Below are 20,009 nucleotides of genomic sequence, written 5' to 3' on the forward strand. Positions count from 1 at the left end.
GTGCAGAGCAGCAAATGTATTTAACCAGGAGTCCTCTGGTTCCTGAGCTAATTTTGCGTCACAGGTGCAAGATGCAGTTTAGTTACCAAAATGAGCAGCTGAGGGGTCAGCTTGCTGTGCGTCTGGTCCTAAGCCAGCCAGAGAGAAGGCTTTGTATCCAGTGCTAACAGTACTAGTTGTCAGTAGCCTGACCAGGTTCTGGCTGCTTCAGTTTTAATCCTCTTCTGCCTGTGAAGACTATTGAAATGTGGCAGTGCAATGTTGTTTTTGTTTTTTCTTTTTTCCTTTAAACAAAAGACAAAAGGCTGTGCAGTTCTGTTATACCACTGAAGCTGTTGGTTGCAGTCCTGAAAAATAATTCTGGCATAGAAGTTAAAGGTTACATTCCTGGTAGTTTAGAGGGATTATATTCTAATGTCATGCATTTCCCTATATTTTAATATCCTACACCAGTTTCTGCTAACTGGGCTTTGCCTGCCTTGCTTTAAGCAGTTCCCTTGTGGGAGCAGGCATGATGTTTTGAATAGAAAGGGAGTGCCCTACCTCTAATGTGCTGTTACAGGCGGGAAATGCAAAGGTGAAAGTCCTCATACAGTACGTGTACTACTTTTCAGCATAGATCAGCTCATTAAAACTATGTGCAGGTTAAAAATGGCTGAAAACTTACATTTATGATAATGTTCTTGTTTTAAATGTTTTCAGGCCTTATGGATCAGCACTTGATATCTGAGCGGGGAGTGTTTGCAGTTTGAAATTGTGACATGCAGCACTGTCTGCCTTGAAGCTTGAAAAGAGTTTTACAAAGTTCTGGAGAGCAGCAGAGAGGGGCAGGGATGCGCCGTCCTGCTGCGCGGAGCTTTGCATGACCTTGCCTCTTCCTGCAATTCTGCAAGCAGTTCCTGTCCCTCCCTCGGTGCGGAGAAGCATTAACTGCACAGCCCAGAGAGGCAGAGCTAGGAATACACTCAGAGGGGCTGTCCACTCCTGGCCTGAGCGGGCCAGGTAACATAAAGCATTATAGGGAAAAAAAAAAAGCGATACAACTTTGAATGCTTTTGTGGTCTGTTATGATTGTTTTTAGTGAATTTGCTTTATTGAAGCCAAGAAATGTCTTCTCTTGTAGAAGGTTCTCATTCAGGAATGGGCTCTACTCCTACCTGGCTGGAATAGCACTCAGCACGTGGCGGTGTGCACGCGTGCCTGTAGCTGTGCTTGGTACGGCAGCTGTCCTCAGCGAGGGCTGCAGGGAGCGGGGAAGAAGGCCCTTGCACTGCAGAGGAGCCTGTGGTGTCTCACAGGTGCACTGCTGTAGCTGTTGCAATTGGGAAGTGCCCCCATGCTCTGTGAAGGGGCGAATGTGCTAATGTTGCAGCTGTTGGTGAAAGGGAGGGGATGCTTTTACTTGGCAGCAGTTGGAGGCTGCAGAAAGCAAAGAGAAATGATGAAGGCTGTATGCTATACCAACAGAAGAGAAGAACAATTTTGGTCCAGTAGTGACCATTATTAAGTTACAAATCTGACAGCTCCAACCAATTAAAGGTAATTTTGGTCTGGGAATTAGTCATAGCTCCTTGTAAAAGCAGATTGTTTCCTCTGAAAATGATGTTTGGGATCCTAAATCCCCTTAAAAGCCATTAGGGAGAAGTGTATCTGTTTTTGTTGAGCTTGAACTTTATGCACATACCTGCAGTAAGCTATTGTATGTCCTAGGTGCCTGCCTTTTTTTTCTTCTCTTTTTTAGATCAGAAGTGTTTCTTGCCTTTGAGAGGGATTTGACTGTGGTGCTGCAAGCTGGAATGGTGGTAGACACAAAGGTTTAACTCTCTGGTACTTGCAGGTGTTGCTCTGTGCAAATGTCTCTGCTTGCAAAAGCTTGAGCCTGGTTGCAGTGCAATTTGGAGGACAACCTGTCCTGGTAGCGGTTGTCTCCAGATGAGGTGTAGCAAGGAGCCAGTCGGCTCTAAGTGGTGACTTGATAGATGGAGAACGGGCATCTGTGCTGTGTTGCTTCTTCCCTTTTGCTATTTGGGGCAGGGCCAGGCCAGATCATCTTCCACTAAATTAGAAGTAGTTAAGTAGTTAGGCGTAGTAGAGTAGTTAAAGTCAAAGTAACATTGCCTTTTCAGCACAGCAAATGTAGCCAGTTCTTGGGGATCCAGAGATGTCTCATGTGTGTGCTGAGTACACCACCCAACCACCACCCTCAAATTGGTTTAAACAGTGTCATTTGAATGTTGTTCAGTGCAGAACAGCTTTGTATGTGCTAGAACCATAATCTGCAAATGCAAGTGACTTGACTGCTGAAGGTGCTTTTTTTGGTTTTTGAAATAAAAGTATCAAGTAAAAGGGATAGTTGGGAGGAGTGGGGTAGGATGGACAGAAGAGCCACTGTACCATGATATAGGTGGAGCAATGAGGGCATTTCTGGCAGTTTCCAAAAGATGTCATCTGCGCTTCTGAGCTTGGTGGTGTGCTGCTAGTGGGAGGAGGCATGACCCCTCGACAGCCTGGTGTTGGGAGCGTCTTTCACTGAAGAGGAGCCCTCGCTCCAACTGTCAGCCCACAGCCTGGTAGCTTTGTGGCTTCTTACTGTGTTATGGGAACTAAGTTGTAGCAAAGACTGCAGAGCTAGCAGTGTCCAGAGCCTGAGCAAGAAGGGTGGCTGCAGCTACAGCGTTCATAGCTCTGGGGGCTCTGCCTGCCCTGTTACTGTGTGCACAGAAGTCACTACCTGGGGGCAGCTGTTAATGTCCAGGGGAAACTGGGCCAGACGGTGGAAGCGCTGAAGGCTTGCATTCAACACAGGCAATGAAGGCGTGTTAAGTTGCTTTCTGTGTTAGTTTAATTGCAGTTTAGACTAGGTATTTAAAACATGCCTGGATCTTCATTTGGATCTAGCCATTTCCTGAATGATTTTTTTGTTAGTGTTAAAGCTAGAGATCTCTAGGCAATGGCGTCCTGTGAAATAGTCGTTTGTTTTAAGACTTGTGGGTAAAGGTTTATTTTCTTAAAGGCACTCAGAAAAGAAAGCTTCATTTTCTGCTTAAAGAACAAGATAGTTGTGGTTTCTGTGTGGGTTTTGGTTTACAGATCGTTCCTGTGTAAGGGGTGAAAGGGACGATACTGGAGCAATACCCCAGGGAGGGGGTGGCTGCTGTCACCCCCTGCCCTGACAGGCAGCCTGGGAAGGAGAATCCTGATTCACGCTGGCCACATGTTAATAGTCGCAGGCTTGTTCTGCTCATCGCAGGAGGACTGCTCCCCCAAACAAGAGGAGACTACTTTCCTTTCAACTCTCCAAAGAAGGTATGTTCAGAGTTAATTATTTATGCAGACTAAAAAAGATAATGAATGGGAATACACTAAACTACCGCTAAAAGACTGGTTTTCTGTACGTCCCCTTGTGATTGCAAGTTCTTTTCTGAAGTTACCTGTGGAGAAAACATGACAAATCACTTCAAGAGACAGCAAAACCATGTTTGGGACACAATTTACAAATTACTCTATTTAAAACTTTAATTTGTGATATTAATGACTGCAAAACACTTAGAATGACATTGTTAAAGGCACGTTTCATTTTAATGCATAGTGTACCATTCTAAAATATCCTAATTTCCTTACAAAGTGCTTGAGCAGCCACATACAGATAAAGTATAGCAAAATATATTTACAATCTAGAGTTTAAAATCTTAATCTGCCTAAAAATAAACTACAGAGATAAAATTAGTGCTTTATTTCAGCTTAACTGGGTGAACATACCCTGCCCTCTAATTTTTTTAGTGATTTACTTAGATTTAAAAAAAAATTCTGTACAGGATGTAGTTACAAAAAGGTATTTCTCAGGGTGTTTTCATAAATGCTAAGAAGCACCCTGTTAGATGCTCATATATATATTTGGGAACCAAAAAAGGGTAAGCTGACTGTACCTCAAAAGTATTTAGTGTTTAGTTTCAGCTAGAAACAGGAACCTAATTTCTTACTAATTAGTATGTTGAAACAAGTAGTGCTGAAGCATTTACTCACTCAGCCAAACATGATTGATAGAGTTTTGGTAAAGATGCCTTGCCTGGTCAGGGACAGGAGAAGCCTTATTTAAAACTATTAACCCATTTTTTGCCCTCAGCCTCCTCCCTACTTGACCCTGCAGGTCTGTCCAACTTTGTGATTTTAAATGAACACCTTAATGGTGCATGCTCAGCTTAAACAATGATTTGTTTCTTCTTTGAATGATAAGTTTTGAATTCATTTTTGAGTGCTGACTCTCACTGTCTTAGCCCATGAACAGAAACTCTTGGTTAGGAAGAACCTGTGAGATCAAATACACAATCAGCTCTGAATGTTGCTAGAGCTACGGAAAACATTGGAAATTTATTTTCCAAGAATTAGTGCTTGCCCACAGAACACCAGGTGCTAAAAATAGGTCTTGGTTTACAAGTACACACAGTGTCTGGTCTAAATTATTTTTCAACTTTTGAGGTACAGCTCTTAGCGTTAAGAGGTTTATAAAATATACACTGTTTTATCAAAAATATTTATACATTCTGTTACAACATATTGCTTTTATACCCTCAGTAACTGCCAATCTGTTGTGGAAGTCAGTGGCCTAACATGTGCACAGATATTGTTTCTCCCATTAGAGTTCTGTGTTGTTCACGTGACCACTGTGCAAAGTTAATGAAGTGGTATAATTAAATTACTTGCCTGGACATAAGAATACATTACAGCTTCCAAATATACATGTTCACAGCATGTATACATTGAAAATCCTTATGTTTTCTAAAAATGATATGATATTGTACAGCAGATACAGGATGATCAAGGTGGTTAAATACAGAATGGTTAACTTATCTGTCCGCGGTGGGTGGAAAAGGCATGACGTTCAGGAGTCTAGAGGTGGATGGACTTGGGGAATGCATATTCTTTGCTCCTTGTGGTTAAGACTGAGCAGACATCTTTGTCACATTCTTCATCTCAACCAGGGTTTCCTAAGCCATGCTTAAAACACTTAAAGGCAAAACTGTTTGGCAACTGGCTTTGGTAGACTTCCTGGATCTTTCTGGGTTTTTCTTTTGTTTTTTAATGGAAGCACTTACAATGTTATCTCAAAAGCAAGGCATTTAACATTTCCTAATAAATACCAAAGAAAATTTACAAAACAAGGCATCTGTTCTTGTTTACCATTCTTTTAAGAACACAAGATGAAGGTATACATAAAAATGTGTAGTTTTATAGACTGCACAATATTTATTGGACATCATTTGCCTTCTCCAGATAGAACCATGTTCTGTGTGACTATCACCAGTATCCCAAACTTCCATTTTAATGTGGCTGAGTAGAGTTAAATGATTACCTAGCTCAAAGTCTGCTTTTCCCACTTAAGGCAGGTATTAAAAAAGGTATCTGCTGTAGAAGATTAAGAGAAACAGTACAGATCCAAGTGTGCCCATGTGTGGGAGCTTTATATGGCCTGGATTCATCAACTCAGCTTAGGAACTCCATAGAACTACTTTCCAGTGCTCAGATAAAAAAAAATATACAAAGAGGCCACTCTTCACAAGAGTGTTAAAACAGTACTTAAAATGATCTTCATGTAATTTAAAAACAGAAGCTACAGGTGGCACAGAGAGCAATTGAAGGGTTGGTATTCTTCTGAGAGGCATTCTTGTGAGCCAGTCAGCTAGGATTTCACAGTGTCTAGAAGTTAACACCAATCAGCAATGTAATCAAAATCTCTGAACATTTCCTGCTCTTCTTCTGAAAGTATCCTTGGTTCCCGGGGTGGAGTGAGGATAGGTGCTTCAGAGGTAAATTCATCATCAAAATTACTGACATCTTCTCTTCCTCTAATGGTGGGTACAAAAGGAGGTTTCACTTTCTTGGCCAGTAAAGCATTCCAATCTATTAGCTGTAAAATAAATCAACTGGTTTAGTTTCCTGTCTGTTCTTTAATGACCTTAGAAACAATATTAGCTTGTACGCACCCGGAAGAAGTGGTGCTTTTTCACATCCTCAGCATCTTTCTCTCCAGCTCCAAGACGCCGCTCTGGATTTCTTCGTAGGAGCTGACAAAACATGGGAGATTTTAGCACAAAAATTCAAGGGTGTGTGGAGGAGTTAGGAGGGGATAAGTGCTACTGTATAAAAGAGCCAACATCAAGATTAGATGGACAGTGGAAGTAGCATTTGTACTGCCTGACCCATGGAAAATTCTTGGTCTGCAGAGAAAGAAAGGGAAAGGTAAACTCTAAATGTACGTAGGCATAGAGAGAATGGTGCTCTTCAGAGATGCCTGAATCACTTGGCAAGATGCAACAAGCAGCTCAGCTATGAGCACAGTGCAGGCTAATGTACCTCACTGTGCAGATGCGCTCTGCCAGGCCTCTCAGCACTTAAGGCAAGTTGTGACACTAGTGTTCACCACAGAATTTTTTTTTTGGTGGAGGGGATACAGAATTTGCATAAACTAGTATTTCTCCTGTGCCCAGCTCTTTCACAGCAGTTGAGTTGTCAGAGAAGGCTGGATTGTGCTTTACACTTGGTCAAACAGATGGTTTTCTGGCTACCATAAGAGGTCAGATGCTTCCACCTCTGGATCATGCTGTTCTGATCGGAGCACCATTCCAGGCAGAGTGCCTAGCATCAGGCTGAGTTGATACATTGATAATACAGCCATCTAAAATAAGTGTCTACTATATTAGATAACTTGGTATTAAAATTAAAACAGAATCCATATCTAAATAGGATCAATCAAGTAGATAAATGCAGTAACTTTGTGTAGATTTAAATAGTTTCCCTTGTGGCTCATTATAGTATATGTTCTGTCATGTAAAATCAAATATATAAAGTATCAAGAACACTGCAACACCCAATAGGAGTAACACATCTGATAGTTTCCTTCCTTTTTGCTCATATAGGTGATAGTAAAAATATCTTGTCCTTCAAGAGGCCAAGATCAAATCCAGACTCAATCATGTCTTGTTTTTCCTAGAATGAACTTAGGGTAATGTTTGAGATGCCTGGTCACATCAGAGTTGAGGCCATACTCTGTGTGTGGTTTCTCCCCCCCCCCCCCCCCAAATAGACTCTGAAGTTCCAGAGTAAGCATCTGGTATAAATGCACAATGTTTCAGACTGCATAAGACACTCCAGTTTAGATGGGAACAGTGCACACAAGCTACAGCTTCATAAACTGTGCAAGGACAGTGTACACATTCTGGGTGCCATGTAGCAATTTTGTCCCCTGTGGAACCTGTCATTGTAGTTTTCACAGTATCATCTTTCCCAGATACTGCATTAAAACTTCTTTCCTTCCTCCTCTGGACAGACTCTCCTTCTGGGGCAAACAACTCAAGCTGTAGAATATATTACCTAAATACTTGCTTTATGTCAGTAACTTCTGTGACATGCATGCAGCTGCACTTTGCTGAATTAGGTACTAGACTTACAGTGTCAGACACTTGAGTGCAGAGGCTGCTTCCCCAGGCTTTGAATAACCTCCAGTAGATGCCTTTATATCAACTGAGGTCATCTAAAGGTGTCTGAAGTTAGAGGCATTACTGAGGAACAGCATTAATAACACTTGATCATAATGTCAGCTGTTCTTTGCCAAGAGTGGGACTGTAGATGCCATGTCTATGGTGTTCCTTGCCCCAGTTGGAATAAAACCAAAAAGATTTAGAAGTCTTTGAATTCAAATGTTCATGTGACAATATTAATCTACCAGATAGGTCAATGCACCAGTGTTCTGCCAAAAAAGAAACCTGAACTTCTCTAGTTAGAGTGAGCTAGGAAAGAACATAGGAAAAATAAGTTCAGGGAGAAAACAAGAGTTTTAGTGTTATATGTTTCAGAAAGAAAAACTTGCTCCTGGATAACTAAATAAAAAGGCACTGACAGAATTTTTCATTTAAGGCCACAAATGAAGCAAGTCTGAAATTTAATGTAAAAAAAGATGTCAAATATAGGTTCTTAACTATCTTATTCCTCACAAAAGTAATTAATCTCTTTAATGCAGGAGAAGAAAAGCAGGATAAGAGGAATATTCTAGTAGTTTTATTATATTCTTACCCTTCTCATTATAGAGATGGCTTCTGTAGACAAAAATCGTGGATATCTTACTTCATCATTTACAATACTGTCAAATACCTCCTCTTCATCATCTCCAGGGAAGGGGGACTGTAATGATGGTAATCAGAAAAATATCATTAAACAGGCTTAAAAATCACTTAACTGAAAGCAACTTATATTCAGCTGCCAGTTTGGTATTAAGACACTAAAAATTTATCTTTCCCAGAAAGGAACATTAGTTTTCCCATAACAAGGGAGAGACATGTAAGAAAGACAAGTTGATATCATCCCTTAGTTTTTTACTATATGATTTTGGGTGCCTGGTCAAGCCCGACTTGTTTTTGTAATGTTTGGTGTATGTTACAACTCAAGCTTTCAGCTGAGCTGTAGTCCACATATTACAAGCTTCCCCCCTGCCCTTTATTTCATTCCTTTTCACGTTAAAAAAAGCAGGCTGTTGAATGATTTCCCCCTCCTTCCTCCCCAAAAGAAGGGAGGGCTGAGCAAACTACTATTTTTCCAGGATTTTAAGTACGCAAGCCTTTGCCACGCTACCTGGGAGACCTTGTAACAAAATGGACCAGAAGACAATATGTGCAACAGTAAATAACTATTCAATAATAAATTATTTACATTAGCTCTTTACATGGAATTAGGACGTTCTGTTTTAGTGCATGCATAACTCAAACAGTAAATAACATTGCATTTGGCATAACCTTACACAACTGTCCAGTTCTGTATATTAAGGTATATTCAAACTAGATAAAGATTTGATTTTCTCCCCCAAAACATTTGAAAGCAGAAGATTTCTATAGTTGTGTTCAGTCCAAAGAGACTTAGAGAGGCATTCAACTATGAACATAACTGATTAGGTAATTGAAATGAGTTGTTAGGATTGCTGTGCCCTGTGTGCTGTTTTGTTGCTTAAAGACTCCGATATCAACGTTCCATTACCATAATGCCCCTTAAAACATAATTATGTACTTAAAACAAAAGTCCAGAGCTTAAGGTTTGCACTAGCTATAACTCATTCACTTCCACAGCAGTTGACGACTCAAGCCCATGACTTGATTCATCAATATCTATAGCATTTCAGTAGCTAGTATCATGAGTAGCTGCTCACAGTGTTTTTAAGCCTTTTTTTTCCTCAATGAACTTGAAGATGTTCACTGTAAGACTAGGTATGCCTGCACATACACTACTATTGCTGCTATAACCATGACATGTAGAAAACATTAAATGTCGACAGATTGATATTTTAAGTATTGCAACCTTTTTACACACATCTGTCTTGTGTTTGCATTGAGTCTTACTAGAACTTACCTCACCCACTAGCATCTCATAGATAAGTACACCAAGACCCCACCAGTCTACCGCTCTTGTATAGGAAGTTTCCGTCAGCACCTCCGGAGCAAGAAATTCTGGTGTGCCACAAAATGTGCTTGTTCTGTCTCCATATCCCATTCCTGAAAAGTTACAGTTAATGAGAAGCATGCAGTATCCTCTGCCACTCCACAGCTTATTCCCTCAGCAAGTGAAACTTCTCTCTAAAGCAACTTCAGCGTGATGCTGCAGTTCCAAGGTCAGTCTTGAAGACTCAGTCTAATAAGCAGGTAAAACATTCTTCTGCTCTTCACTCCCCCCACCCATTCCATGTGCTTCAGTGTAAGCTTTTCTAGCCTTAGCTATATGCAATGAGCCAAATTAAGCCTCCAGTTACAGCTTTGTCGCCATGTCATCTTTGTTGTCTTTGGAAAGATACAAACTGAATCTTACATTATGTTTCTTCAAGCTAGTAGAGGAAAACCTGGTACATTAGTCTGGTCAAACATGCCTATTATGGATGCTTCTGTATTAGCAAAACTACATATAGCAATGGTGTAGCAGAACAACTTTTCACGAACAAAATAAGCCCTGTACAGGCTTGGAAGAGGGGCACAATAACAAACATAGCACCACAAAGACAGACGCAACACTGACCCCACAGAGCTGCAGTGCTGTGGAAAACAAAACTATTGTAGTAGTCAATAAATCAAAGAACAAACTTTCCTTGTCCTTGTTTCCTTTCATCACGTATGGAACTTTCTGTAGGTAAAGTCACATTACTGCTATCTTTTTTATATCCTAGGGCAAGTCATGCTTGACCTCCTACACAAGTTTACTAAAGTCTTTTCCATTAGGCTAGAAGTAATAGATTTGGAGGACAGATTATGCAAACTGGCGAAGAAGGAAATAGACCTTGTAAGATCTTCCCTTCTTGTGGGGTTTCCAAAAAGCACTTCCCCAACTTAGACAAAAGATCTGCAATTACTGCTGTTACATCTATTTTATGTCTTATTTGAAAGATAGTTGCCAGCAGCTAGATGCTAGAAAGTATTTGGGGAGAAGCTTTAGGGAGAAGTTTCTCTACTTTAGCTATAAAATATTATTAAGTATTGATTATTAGTATTTAGTGTGTTCTTTCCATATGCTTAGAGTTGCAGCTATTTAGGAATTAGAAAATAGATAATGAATTTGCAAAAATGTAAGAGGTATGGAATGGTGTTCGATTTCACTATACAGTGTCAACATGTTTAGAACAAGAAGAAACACTCTTAATGCATTTGCTTTAGTTTGTAAAAGCAGCAGGGTGCCTCATAAATAAGCAGAGATGACATGAAGTAACAGTCAGAGTAGGTGTTCCTCACAGCTAAAAAAGTGGGCTATGCCCAGATGCTCTTGGCATTTCCCTACCAAGGAACTTTTGACAATCTCTATATGTATACAAAGCCAGAGATGTACTATTTCCTTCAAATGATATGGGGTAAATATACACTAAAGATTCTTGAACTGCCAAATATATAAAGAGAAAACAGTCAAAAGCATGTAAGACAATTGAATTCCACTGGAAAAAAAGTCATTAAAAAAAGCTGTTACCTTCTTTGCAAAGACCAAAGTCAGCAATTTTCACAAAGCCTTCTGTGTCCAGCAACAAGTTATCCAACTTCAAATCTCTAAATGAACATTTGAGAATAAAATTGCATTACTGATATTCCTTGACTGCTATTCAGAACATTTGAAATGCAGCTGTTGGAAGCATCTTTACTTACTACTTATGTACTTTTTATACTTAATTAATATACCTTTACTTACCTATACACTATTTTGTGTTCATGTAAATACTGAAGTCCAAGAACCACACATGCAGCATAGAACCTGTTCAAGAAAAGTTAAAGTTCCAGTGATTTCAGTCCTGCTTTTCAAAACATGAGGTTCATCATTATTTGCCTTTTTAGATACAGAATAATTTTATACAACTCAAGAATTTTAAAACTATTTGGCAAAATGTTCAAACAAAACCTGTAGTTCAAGGTAGTATGTTCTCTTGGCCTGAAGGAGACATTTTCTGTAGTGCCCACTGCCATAGTACTGAAGAATTTCTGACTTGGTTATTTTAATTTTTAGTTTGGCTTTTACATGTAATCTTCCTCCCCCCCCCCCCAAAAAAAAAAAAGTACTACAAAACATTAAATATTTGTATATCCCATATTTGCATGGAACTTAGATTGAGGCACATTAAGCTTGCACATAGATTTTTCTAACAAAAATCAGTTTTAATCTCTGGTCCTTTTTAAAACTGAGGTAGTACTTTCTGAAATGATTTAATATAGAGGCATGTAGTACTAAAGATTTTAGTTCTCATCCACTGAAACACAAAAGAACCTTTCACTTAACACCACAAAAGGAGTGGATACTTACACTGCTCTTGGTTCAGAGAAGACATCAGTATGAATGTGCATCATCAGGTCCCCACCAGCAGCATATTCCATTACAAAGCAAACATGATCTTTAGTTTGGAAACAAGCAAAAAGGTTCACCAAGAAGGGATGCCTTACACTATTCACAGTTTCAAAAATTCGCTTTTCACACATCAAGCTGCAAACAGAGAATTAGTAAAATTTAATGACGAATCCTGAGCCAAATTTTCAATTTGTAAAAAAAATGTTTGGTAGTTAAGATGTTATGCTTTTCCCTCTGTTCATGAGGATAAATTAAAAAAAAAAAAAAAAAAAAAAAGAAAAGGAGAGAACAAAACTTGGTCTTTAAGACAGTGCTTTTAAAAATCTACACACATTAAGTTGATGCTAGCATCTCCAAGAAGTTGCATCTGGCTTTCCCAACTGAAAAAGGAAACCTAGCAGTCCACGAACATTGAATCCTGTCCCTACTCCATTCAAATACTCACTTACACCAAGTATACATCAATATTATGTGACATCAGTGTCAAGCCATTTTTTAAAAGTTTTAATCATGTACAATATACAAAAAGTGGGAAAAGAGTAGTAATACTGTAGACATTTGTTTATAATCATTCCTGATTATTTCTCCTTGCCACTTGGTTGATGTGTAGCTTATTTTTAATTCAGTTACCTTTCTTCCTGCATGTCAAATGAATTAGGCACTATTAAGCAGTTGTAAAAACAACTTCTTGCACTAAAATTAGACAATTTGGTAACTGCAATTTTACTTCCCGAACAGTCTTTGTTCTTTGGCAAAAAGGTTGAACAAAACGTTGGAACATACACAAAACGAAAAGGGAAAATATAATGGACAAAGTATGACAGTATATAACAGGTTGGGAAATACCACCCATTTCTGCCAGTAAATAAAACAGTCACTGTCCTGCAAGAATGTGTTGGAAGTTTATAAAACATAAGTAAATAGAAGAAATGATTTTAACAATCTCAGTGATGAACAGGGTCAGCTTAAATCAGAGCTAGAGCACAGGCATGGCAAGAGGGGCACTGTAGCACTTAACTAAACTAGGTCATTGTAGGTTAGGAATTCAACACCACTTACTAAAATTAGTCAGAAGTCTTCAGTTCATGTTTTTAATTCAGAGGAGAACAAAAAAACTTCACATTTTTTCAAATAAGTCTAAAGTTTGCAGAGCCAAGCAAATTATGGCTTGTTTGAGCTGCTTGTAAGCTGTCATTTCTTAATTAGATCACCTTTACTAAATGTGATGGAGGAATCGGGACATTAGCTGTACTTCTCCCTGTACTGCATTTTAGTTAAGTCAGATTCCCAAGCTCCAAAGGGAGGAGCTCTTATATAGGAACAGTGTCATGGAATCGAGGTTATAATTTCTGTAACGCTATCACTCTGAAGCCTGACCAACAACAGGTTTAGCAAAGCAATCCAAAGCAAAACAATCCCTCATTGTTCTTCTAAAGGAAAAATGACATTAAATTATTTCCCAGTGTTCAGAACAACCAATTCATGTAAGTGCTGAATTTCCTGAACCCATCAATAAAAAGGCTTACACTGATACAAAAATACTCAATTCCAGCATACAGGTATAATGGAAATATAGTGTAGAGCAGTAGTAATGTTTCATACTGTATACAGTACAAATTTCTAAGTTATTTAAGCTTGCACTAAAAATATACTGCACAAAGTGTTCTTTCTTTAAGAATAAGTGAAAAGTTTCCATAATTTGTATATTAGTTACCTACTTAAAAATAATCTATGAACACTTGTTTTCCATTTCCTATTCACTACTTCCTATGCAGTAATAGTACATACTTAACATATTAAAAAACTGACCTGTCTACTTCATCACGAGCAACAATATCTCCTTTCTTTAAGGCTTTAATAGCAAACATCTCATTTGTGTTTTTGTACTCTGCCAGCAGCACCTAAAACAGAGAATAAGTAAGTGATTTGAGTTATGTGCAGTTTTTGAACAAATTCGTAGTTAGAAAATTACCTTTCCAAAGTGTCCTCTGCCTAGTACAGCACAACATCTGAAATCCTTCAGACTAAATTGAAATCTTTGTTGTGTTCTGTGTAAATAAAGAAATAATTTTAAACTCAAGTTCGTTAACTTTGAGAAACATCATTAATAGCAACAAAACCACTGCATTTTTACCTTCTATCTTCAGGCTCTCGGATATTGGTGTATTTTATGTCTGAATGTGGAATATCAGACTCACAGATTATTTCAGGCTGGAGTTTTGGGACAATACTATTTCTGTCATTCTCAAAATCAAGAGTTGTTACTTCATCCTGTGAAGAAACAGAAGTCTGAAGATTTAAAACAAAGATTGCTAAAGCAATTGAGTGCAAAAATTTTTACTGTAAGCATGTGAAGTTCTTAGCACAAGCACTGACTAAACTAGAAATGGTATACGTTAAGTTTAGGCGGATAAGCAAGCTTTTAACAGGCTCTGATGACATCTATTCCCCCAGTCATTCAGCTCTTAAAAAAAAAAAAAAAAAAAAAAAAAAAAGTTTTTCCTTAATAGACTACTGTGTGATTTTAGGCTTTTATATTTTCTAGGATAGAAACAAGCAGTGACAGGAAAAGTTAAATACATCAACCACAGAAAAGGTTTGCTACTGAACATAATCATGGCATTCTTTTGAGACAATTCTGTATGTGTAAGTTATGAAAGCATACTCTAAAACATAAAGGAAGAAATCCATCATAAACATACAAATATTACATCCTTATTAAAATATGTAACCCGAAATTCTTAAAGTATCTTGCCTGAGCTGATGTATCAGAAACCTTTATCTCAGAGGAAGGTTCACATATTTCCCCAAGGGAAGACGCACGGGGTGGAGCAGGTGGAGGCTCAGGCTCAAGTTCAAAGTCCAATTTGGCTACAGGAGAGTCACTGGCAAGAAAATAAATAATTCTTCAGTGCACGGCAGAAATGGTTTTGATAATCTGCTTTAGGAAAAGAAAATCTATTTAACACGCAGTTTTGACTGTGTGTGCATGCACATGTACACATATATATAAAATGGATATCCAAAATTAAAACATTAGGGTCTTAAATTCTGTAGAATAAAGAGATTTTATGTGTATGTTAGCATGTAAATATTTTACCATTACTTTTGCTCTTAAAAGTACTTAAAAATTATAGATGTCACCAACCTGGCTGGCAGTGCTAGTTCAGGAACACGTGCATCAACCGCTGGCACTGTAGCAGGTACTGGTGCTTGAGGGCTGAAGGTGCCAGAGTGATTTACTGTAGGAATAGCTCTTCTCACCAGCCTTCCCCAAGTGGCAATATTAATATTCATTTGAGGAGCTCTGAGAAATGTTTTGCCTGTGGATATTGTGAAAAAAGAAAATACAGTACAAGTAATTTCCTTATTACCAAAAGCTATAATTAAAAAAAAATATATATATTCATAGGTTCATAGTTTATGAAGAACAAACTGAATTTGTCATATTTCTTAGCATTTCTTAATTATTCACCATTAAATGCTAATGCATAATAAAGAATTCTAAAACAAAACACTTCTAAATGCAGTGCCAAAAATTTAATTATCAACAACTTTATACACAGACAAACATTAGGACTCCGTATAAAAATGCTGCAAGTCTTTTTTTTTTTTTTTTAACTATATTTTACATATTTATATTAAACAATCACCTTGCTGCTTTGAAAAAATTTTCTTCTGTCTCTGGAGTTTTGGTCTTCTTTCAATAACTGGATTAAAAAATGTAACCTGCAGTTCAAATAATGAGTGTGTTATAATTGAAGTTTCAGAACAAAATGCATTCTTAGAAGTTCAAGAAAAACTTCTTAAACTATTCTGCAATATAATACATGTCAACACGCTTAACCGTTTCTCTAAGGAAATATTCTTACCTCTGCAAACAGAGTGCCCTGGGGTTCAAGATAGAGGCACATGCCATGCCGTTGGTTATCCAAGAAGTCTTCCAACCTCAGAAACTTTACTGCACACAGAGATCTCCAGTCACGCCAATAAACTGAAATTTCTAATTCACGTGACTAAGACAGTAAACATATACACAGGAAATTACTTATTAATAACTGTTCTTCAAGAGTTATCTCTATACAGTCTTAAGATCTAACACCTCAAGCTAGAAGATGCAGAGCTGTTATTTTAAAAAGGTGCCAGTGCTAACTGGCCATAACAAACACGCTTTCACTAGGATGACAGCAGCATTTCGCCTCATTTCAAGTGAATAACGTATATTCATATAAACATATATTCATATATACATAACATACATTCAAATAAACTTATCAAAAAAACAAAAACAAAACAAAAAACAAACCCAAGAATAGAAGGAGACAGTCACAAATACTCACCTGACTTTTTGCTTCAATCTAACAAATGTGATAGATAGATGTATTTTAGCTTAAACTCTGGGAATATATTTTTAAGTTTGCTTAGAAACCCAGACTTTGATAGTTTTCCATGTTATTTATATATATTAATTGCATTTCACGCTATATACTGTATAATATTTTAAGTATCTGGATGCATGTCATGATGCAAGACTTTCATACAGTATGTCTAGAAATCGATACTGGGTTTATAACATAGTCATGAAGAAGGGGCATAAACTTGCCTTTTTTCAGCAAACTAGAACTGCTGCTATGATTATATATTTTTGGGTGTGTTACATGCTTGTTACAAATGCTGCTATTAAAACATGAAGAATTCTGCAATATGATATAAACAGCAGCACTGTATGGGACTAATTTGAGTTAGCATAATTTAATTTCATCACAGTGCATCAATTTATTGTCTTTATATGATGGTTGCAGGTATTAAAAGCATCAAGGTTGAGAGAAAGACAGACATGATGGGGTAGGGACTGTGGGACCCAGAAATACTGAAAGATGTGTGATCACGCCCAGCAGGAACAAGGTCCTTTTCCAGCTCCAAAAAGCCATTTAATAGGGAGTTGTTAAATAGAGGACATACTAGACTAATAAGAGGAGCTTAGACTTTGACTAGTTCTAGTCTTAATTTGAAAACAACCAAGACTTCAGATTCCTTTTAGGAACAGTGCAGAACAAAACTAGCAGCTGGAAGTCTGAATTTCTCTGGATGGAAGGAATTTGGTTTTGGAATCAGAAAGGGGCAGGGGTGAGGGGGAGGAATACTAGTTGGCACGAACTATAAGATGGGTTTTTTGGTTTGTTCTAAATATATACCTCCGATTGCTCAAAATAGACTGAAAGTTAAACTAAGTTTTAGGACCTTATCTCTGTGCATGCAGTGATGAAAATCCTTATATACTTAATACCATAAGCATCAGGTATCTAACAAAAAGCTTGATTAAAATTATATAACAAATTCTCTAAGAGGAGTAAGGAAAGAAATATCAATCGTCTTCCACTTGTGTCTTCGAGGTAACACTTAAAGTTCTAGGGAAAAAAAAGTGTTTGAGAGAATTCATTTATTATTCCTGAAGAAGAGAAGTGATCAGCTTTATATACAATCAAGTATACTATGGATAGAAACTATACAAATTCTGTGGCATGGCTCTGTCAAAATATCTACGCTGTATCTGGTATTAGCATTTCCTGATAAACAGAAGACAAGCTGACAGTCCTAATAAAAACTGAAGACATTAAAGCAACTCCTATTACAGGCTTCAACAGGATGCCAAGTATTAGGTCTTGGATAAAAATACTAGATCTGATTGCATACTACATGAGCAGTTTTAGAATGCCAGCTCAGCAAAACAGCTTAGCCATGGGGAACTCACTCTGTTAAGGATGGGAATACTTACACATGGGTAATTGAACATAATCGTGACAAGAGGAACAAAAAAATAAAAATAAAAATAAAAATGATATAAAGAAATGTGAAATTAATCTACAGAATGCACAATAACTGTCAATGAAGACCACATCTTTACCCTGTCTAGTTCCAGTGTAAATTTCTGATCCCATGACTGATTAGAAATAGGTTTCCAGCTAGTTTGACCAACCACAGTGTTATCCAGCTTCAGCACAGCACAGACTTCATCTGCAAGTAAAGTACACAAACTCAGCTTAAAGATTTAAGAGGATTTTCCACAAACAAAAAATCTTCAGTAAGTCTCTCCCCCTGCACCCTCCCCCTGCCAAAAGTAATCCCATATTTAATTGGTTCTTATGGGCACAATGGTGCAGGGTTTTTTTTTAATCCATCAACAGACGATGAAAAAAATTAAAGCTTCAAATCAGTTTAGAGTTTTTAACTGCAGAAATACAGCATGCACATTAAAATGTAAAGAAGAGGTTTGCATAAAAGTATACTGAACTGGACAAGTCATCAGTCTTCAGAAGGTTTCGACTACTCCCACTTTTACTTTTACTGGTTCTGCTCATGAAAGATGATCTGGCTTCATTTGGACTCCAACCAGGTAGCATAATCGATGTGGCTTTTGATCGACCAGGAACATTTTCCAGAATATCTTGGCAACCCATTAGTCTAACTTCCAGGGTACCTAGAACAAGATAAGCAGTTATTTATCAAAAAAAATCTCTGTTCTTAAGTGTGCAAAGTGAATGACTACAAATTCCTTTTATGGCAATAGCTCCCATTCTGACCCCTGCAGGATATAACAGAATTATCAGATGAAGTCTACATTAATAAAATGCTAAGACAAGCATACTGAAAATAAGCATGGATTCAAATACATGAAAGTCAGCGTTCTAGAAGGAGCAACATTTTACTAAAATACCACAGAATAAGATTTTGTTTGATAACGTTAGTCTCAGAAATATCTTTGTTTTCTTTGTTAAGAATTAAACTAACATAGGACAAATCAGTAACGTGCAACAGTATTTGTCAAATGTAAAGCAAAAAGGAGGAATAACTCATGATCAGTGTTAGCACTCAATACATAAGGACAGAGATGCATATGAACTACTATGTTCATACGTTCTATCAAGCACTCTTCAACAAAATGTGAAGAGATTAAAAGGTTAATGCATATTGAGCAAAGGTCCACATACATACAAGCACAGTGCTCTTAAACACCTCTTAAGGAAATTTGACAGGTAAGCATGAAAATACATTGTGGAAAGCGTTCATGCAGCTAGCATTTCAGTAAAGAACAATCATCTGATTTGACACCTTTTCCCCTTAACAAGATCAAAGGTCAATGAAAACTTCTGTCAACCCTAAAGAAAGAAAGTGCCTCGATACTGTAAATCAACCTCAGAACACGACTCACATCATGCTAACTACAAGAATAGGTTGAAAAAGCCCCCAAACCTAAAGCATGACTGCAGTACTATTCAAATTCTAAGCATCTAAAAATCAGTCTGGCAACAGTATAATCAGAAGACACCAAAAGAACAGACTGAGAAGGAATCCCATCTCATAGGGACTAATAATCATAAGTGACAAATATTATGCTATAGAGATTAAGAGATGGTACTGGATCCCAAAACTGTTTAAAAGGTAAGGGAATACTTCATTTCTAAAACTCTGCTCAGAAAAAAGGCAAAAAGGCCACAAGCTTCTATAAGGACTTGAATGCATAGAAAAAAGCATTTTAAAAACCATGCTAATAGTATTCATCTCTTTTCTGACAAAGTGTTAGAGGCAAAATACAAAGACACTGTTCATTTAAAACTACTGCAGTACAAAAGCTCTTTGTGTAGCTAATATGAAAGTGAAACTGTTAAGAACTTGACAAGCACGCAGCCTTTGCTTTGATTTCTATTTAAAAAGTGCTCATATGTATCAGTAAGTCTTATTTCAAGAGGAAACATTTGTCACTGATGCATCTGACACACAATTGTGTTACAGCAAGAGACTAAAAAAGTGTTTTAAAACAAAGGCATGATATTTTGTATCCACGGACACTAATCATTTGAGGGGAGCTTCTGCACATTTATCATATGGAATTTCATTACTCTCCAACTTTACAAGGGTGTGAGGTTTTGAAGGCTTTTTTTTGCCCTTTGCCACTTATCTAACTGGACTAAAATGCAAGACAGACAGACTTGCTCCATTTTGTTATTATTGCAGCTTGGCAGAAAAGACAGATTCCTCTATTTGGTTTAAAATACTACGGTAACTGACTTCAGTTAGACACATGTAAAGGGAATAATGTTTGAATCACAGGTTGTTTTTGTAACAAGCTTTCTCTGTTACAGTTGGTTTAATAACTGCATATA

The 20,009-nt window shown here is 37.6% G+C and overlaps 1 protein-coding gene across 2 annotated transcripts in view; it reads right to left on the reverse strand.

Annotated features, from left to right (window-relative positions):
- Positions 1-3,490: 3,490 nt before the first annotated feature.
- The window catches only part of PKN2 (protein kinase N2), a 57,349-nt gene continuing 40,830 nt past the window's right edge, over positions 3,491-20,009 (reverse strand). Inside the window, exons 7-22 of one of the 2 annotated variants that reach the window (XM_064515958.1) lie at positions 18,140-18,325; positions 17,753-17,862; positions 15,720-15,863; positions 15,501-15,576; positions 14,996-15,170; positions 14,603-14,732; positions 13,982-14,136; positions 13,820-13,895; positions 13,657-13,748; positions 11,806-11,982; positions 11,200-11,262; positions 10,984-11,060; positions 9,391-9,533; positions 8,068-8,175; positions 5,982-6,062; positions 3,491-5,905 (exon numbers count right to left, since the gene is read on the reverse strand). In XM_064515958.1, the coding sequence (XP_064372028.1) occupies positions 5,702-5,905; positions 5,982-6,062; positions 8,068-8,175; positions 9,391-9,533; positions 10,984-11,060; positions 11,200-11,262; positions 11,806-11,982; positions 13,657-13,748; positions 13,820-13,895; positions 13,982-14,136; positions 14,603-14,732; positions 14,996-15,170; positions 15,501-15,576; positions 15,720-15,863; positions 17,753-17,862; positions 18,140-18,325 (1,997 nt within the window). In that variant the 3' untranslated portion in view covers positions 3,491-5,701. The remainder of the gene's footprint in view (positions 5,906-5,981; positions 6,063-8,067; positions 8,176-9,390; positions 9,534-10,983; positions 11,061-11,199; positions 11,263-11,805; positions 11,983-13,656; positions 13,749-13,819; positions 13,896-13,981; positions 14,137-14,602; positions 14,733-14,995; positions 15,171-15,500; positions 15,577-15,719; positions 15,864-17,752; positions 17,863-18,139; positions 18,326-20,009) is intronic. The other variant, XM_064515959.1, reaches the window with a different exon arrangement.

This window comes from Dromaius novaehollandiae, chromosome 8 (assembly GCF_036370855.1).
Source record: "Dromaius novaehollandiae isolate bDroNov1 chromosome 8, bDroNov1.hap1, whole genome shotgun sequence".
In the NCBI taxonomy this organism is placed as follows: Eukaryota; Metazoa; Chordata; class Aves; order Casuariiformes; family Dromaiidae; genus Dromaius; species Dromaius novaehollandiae.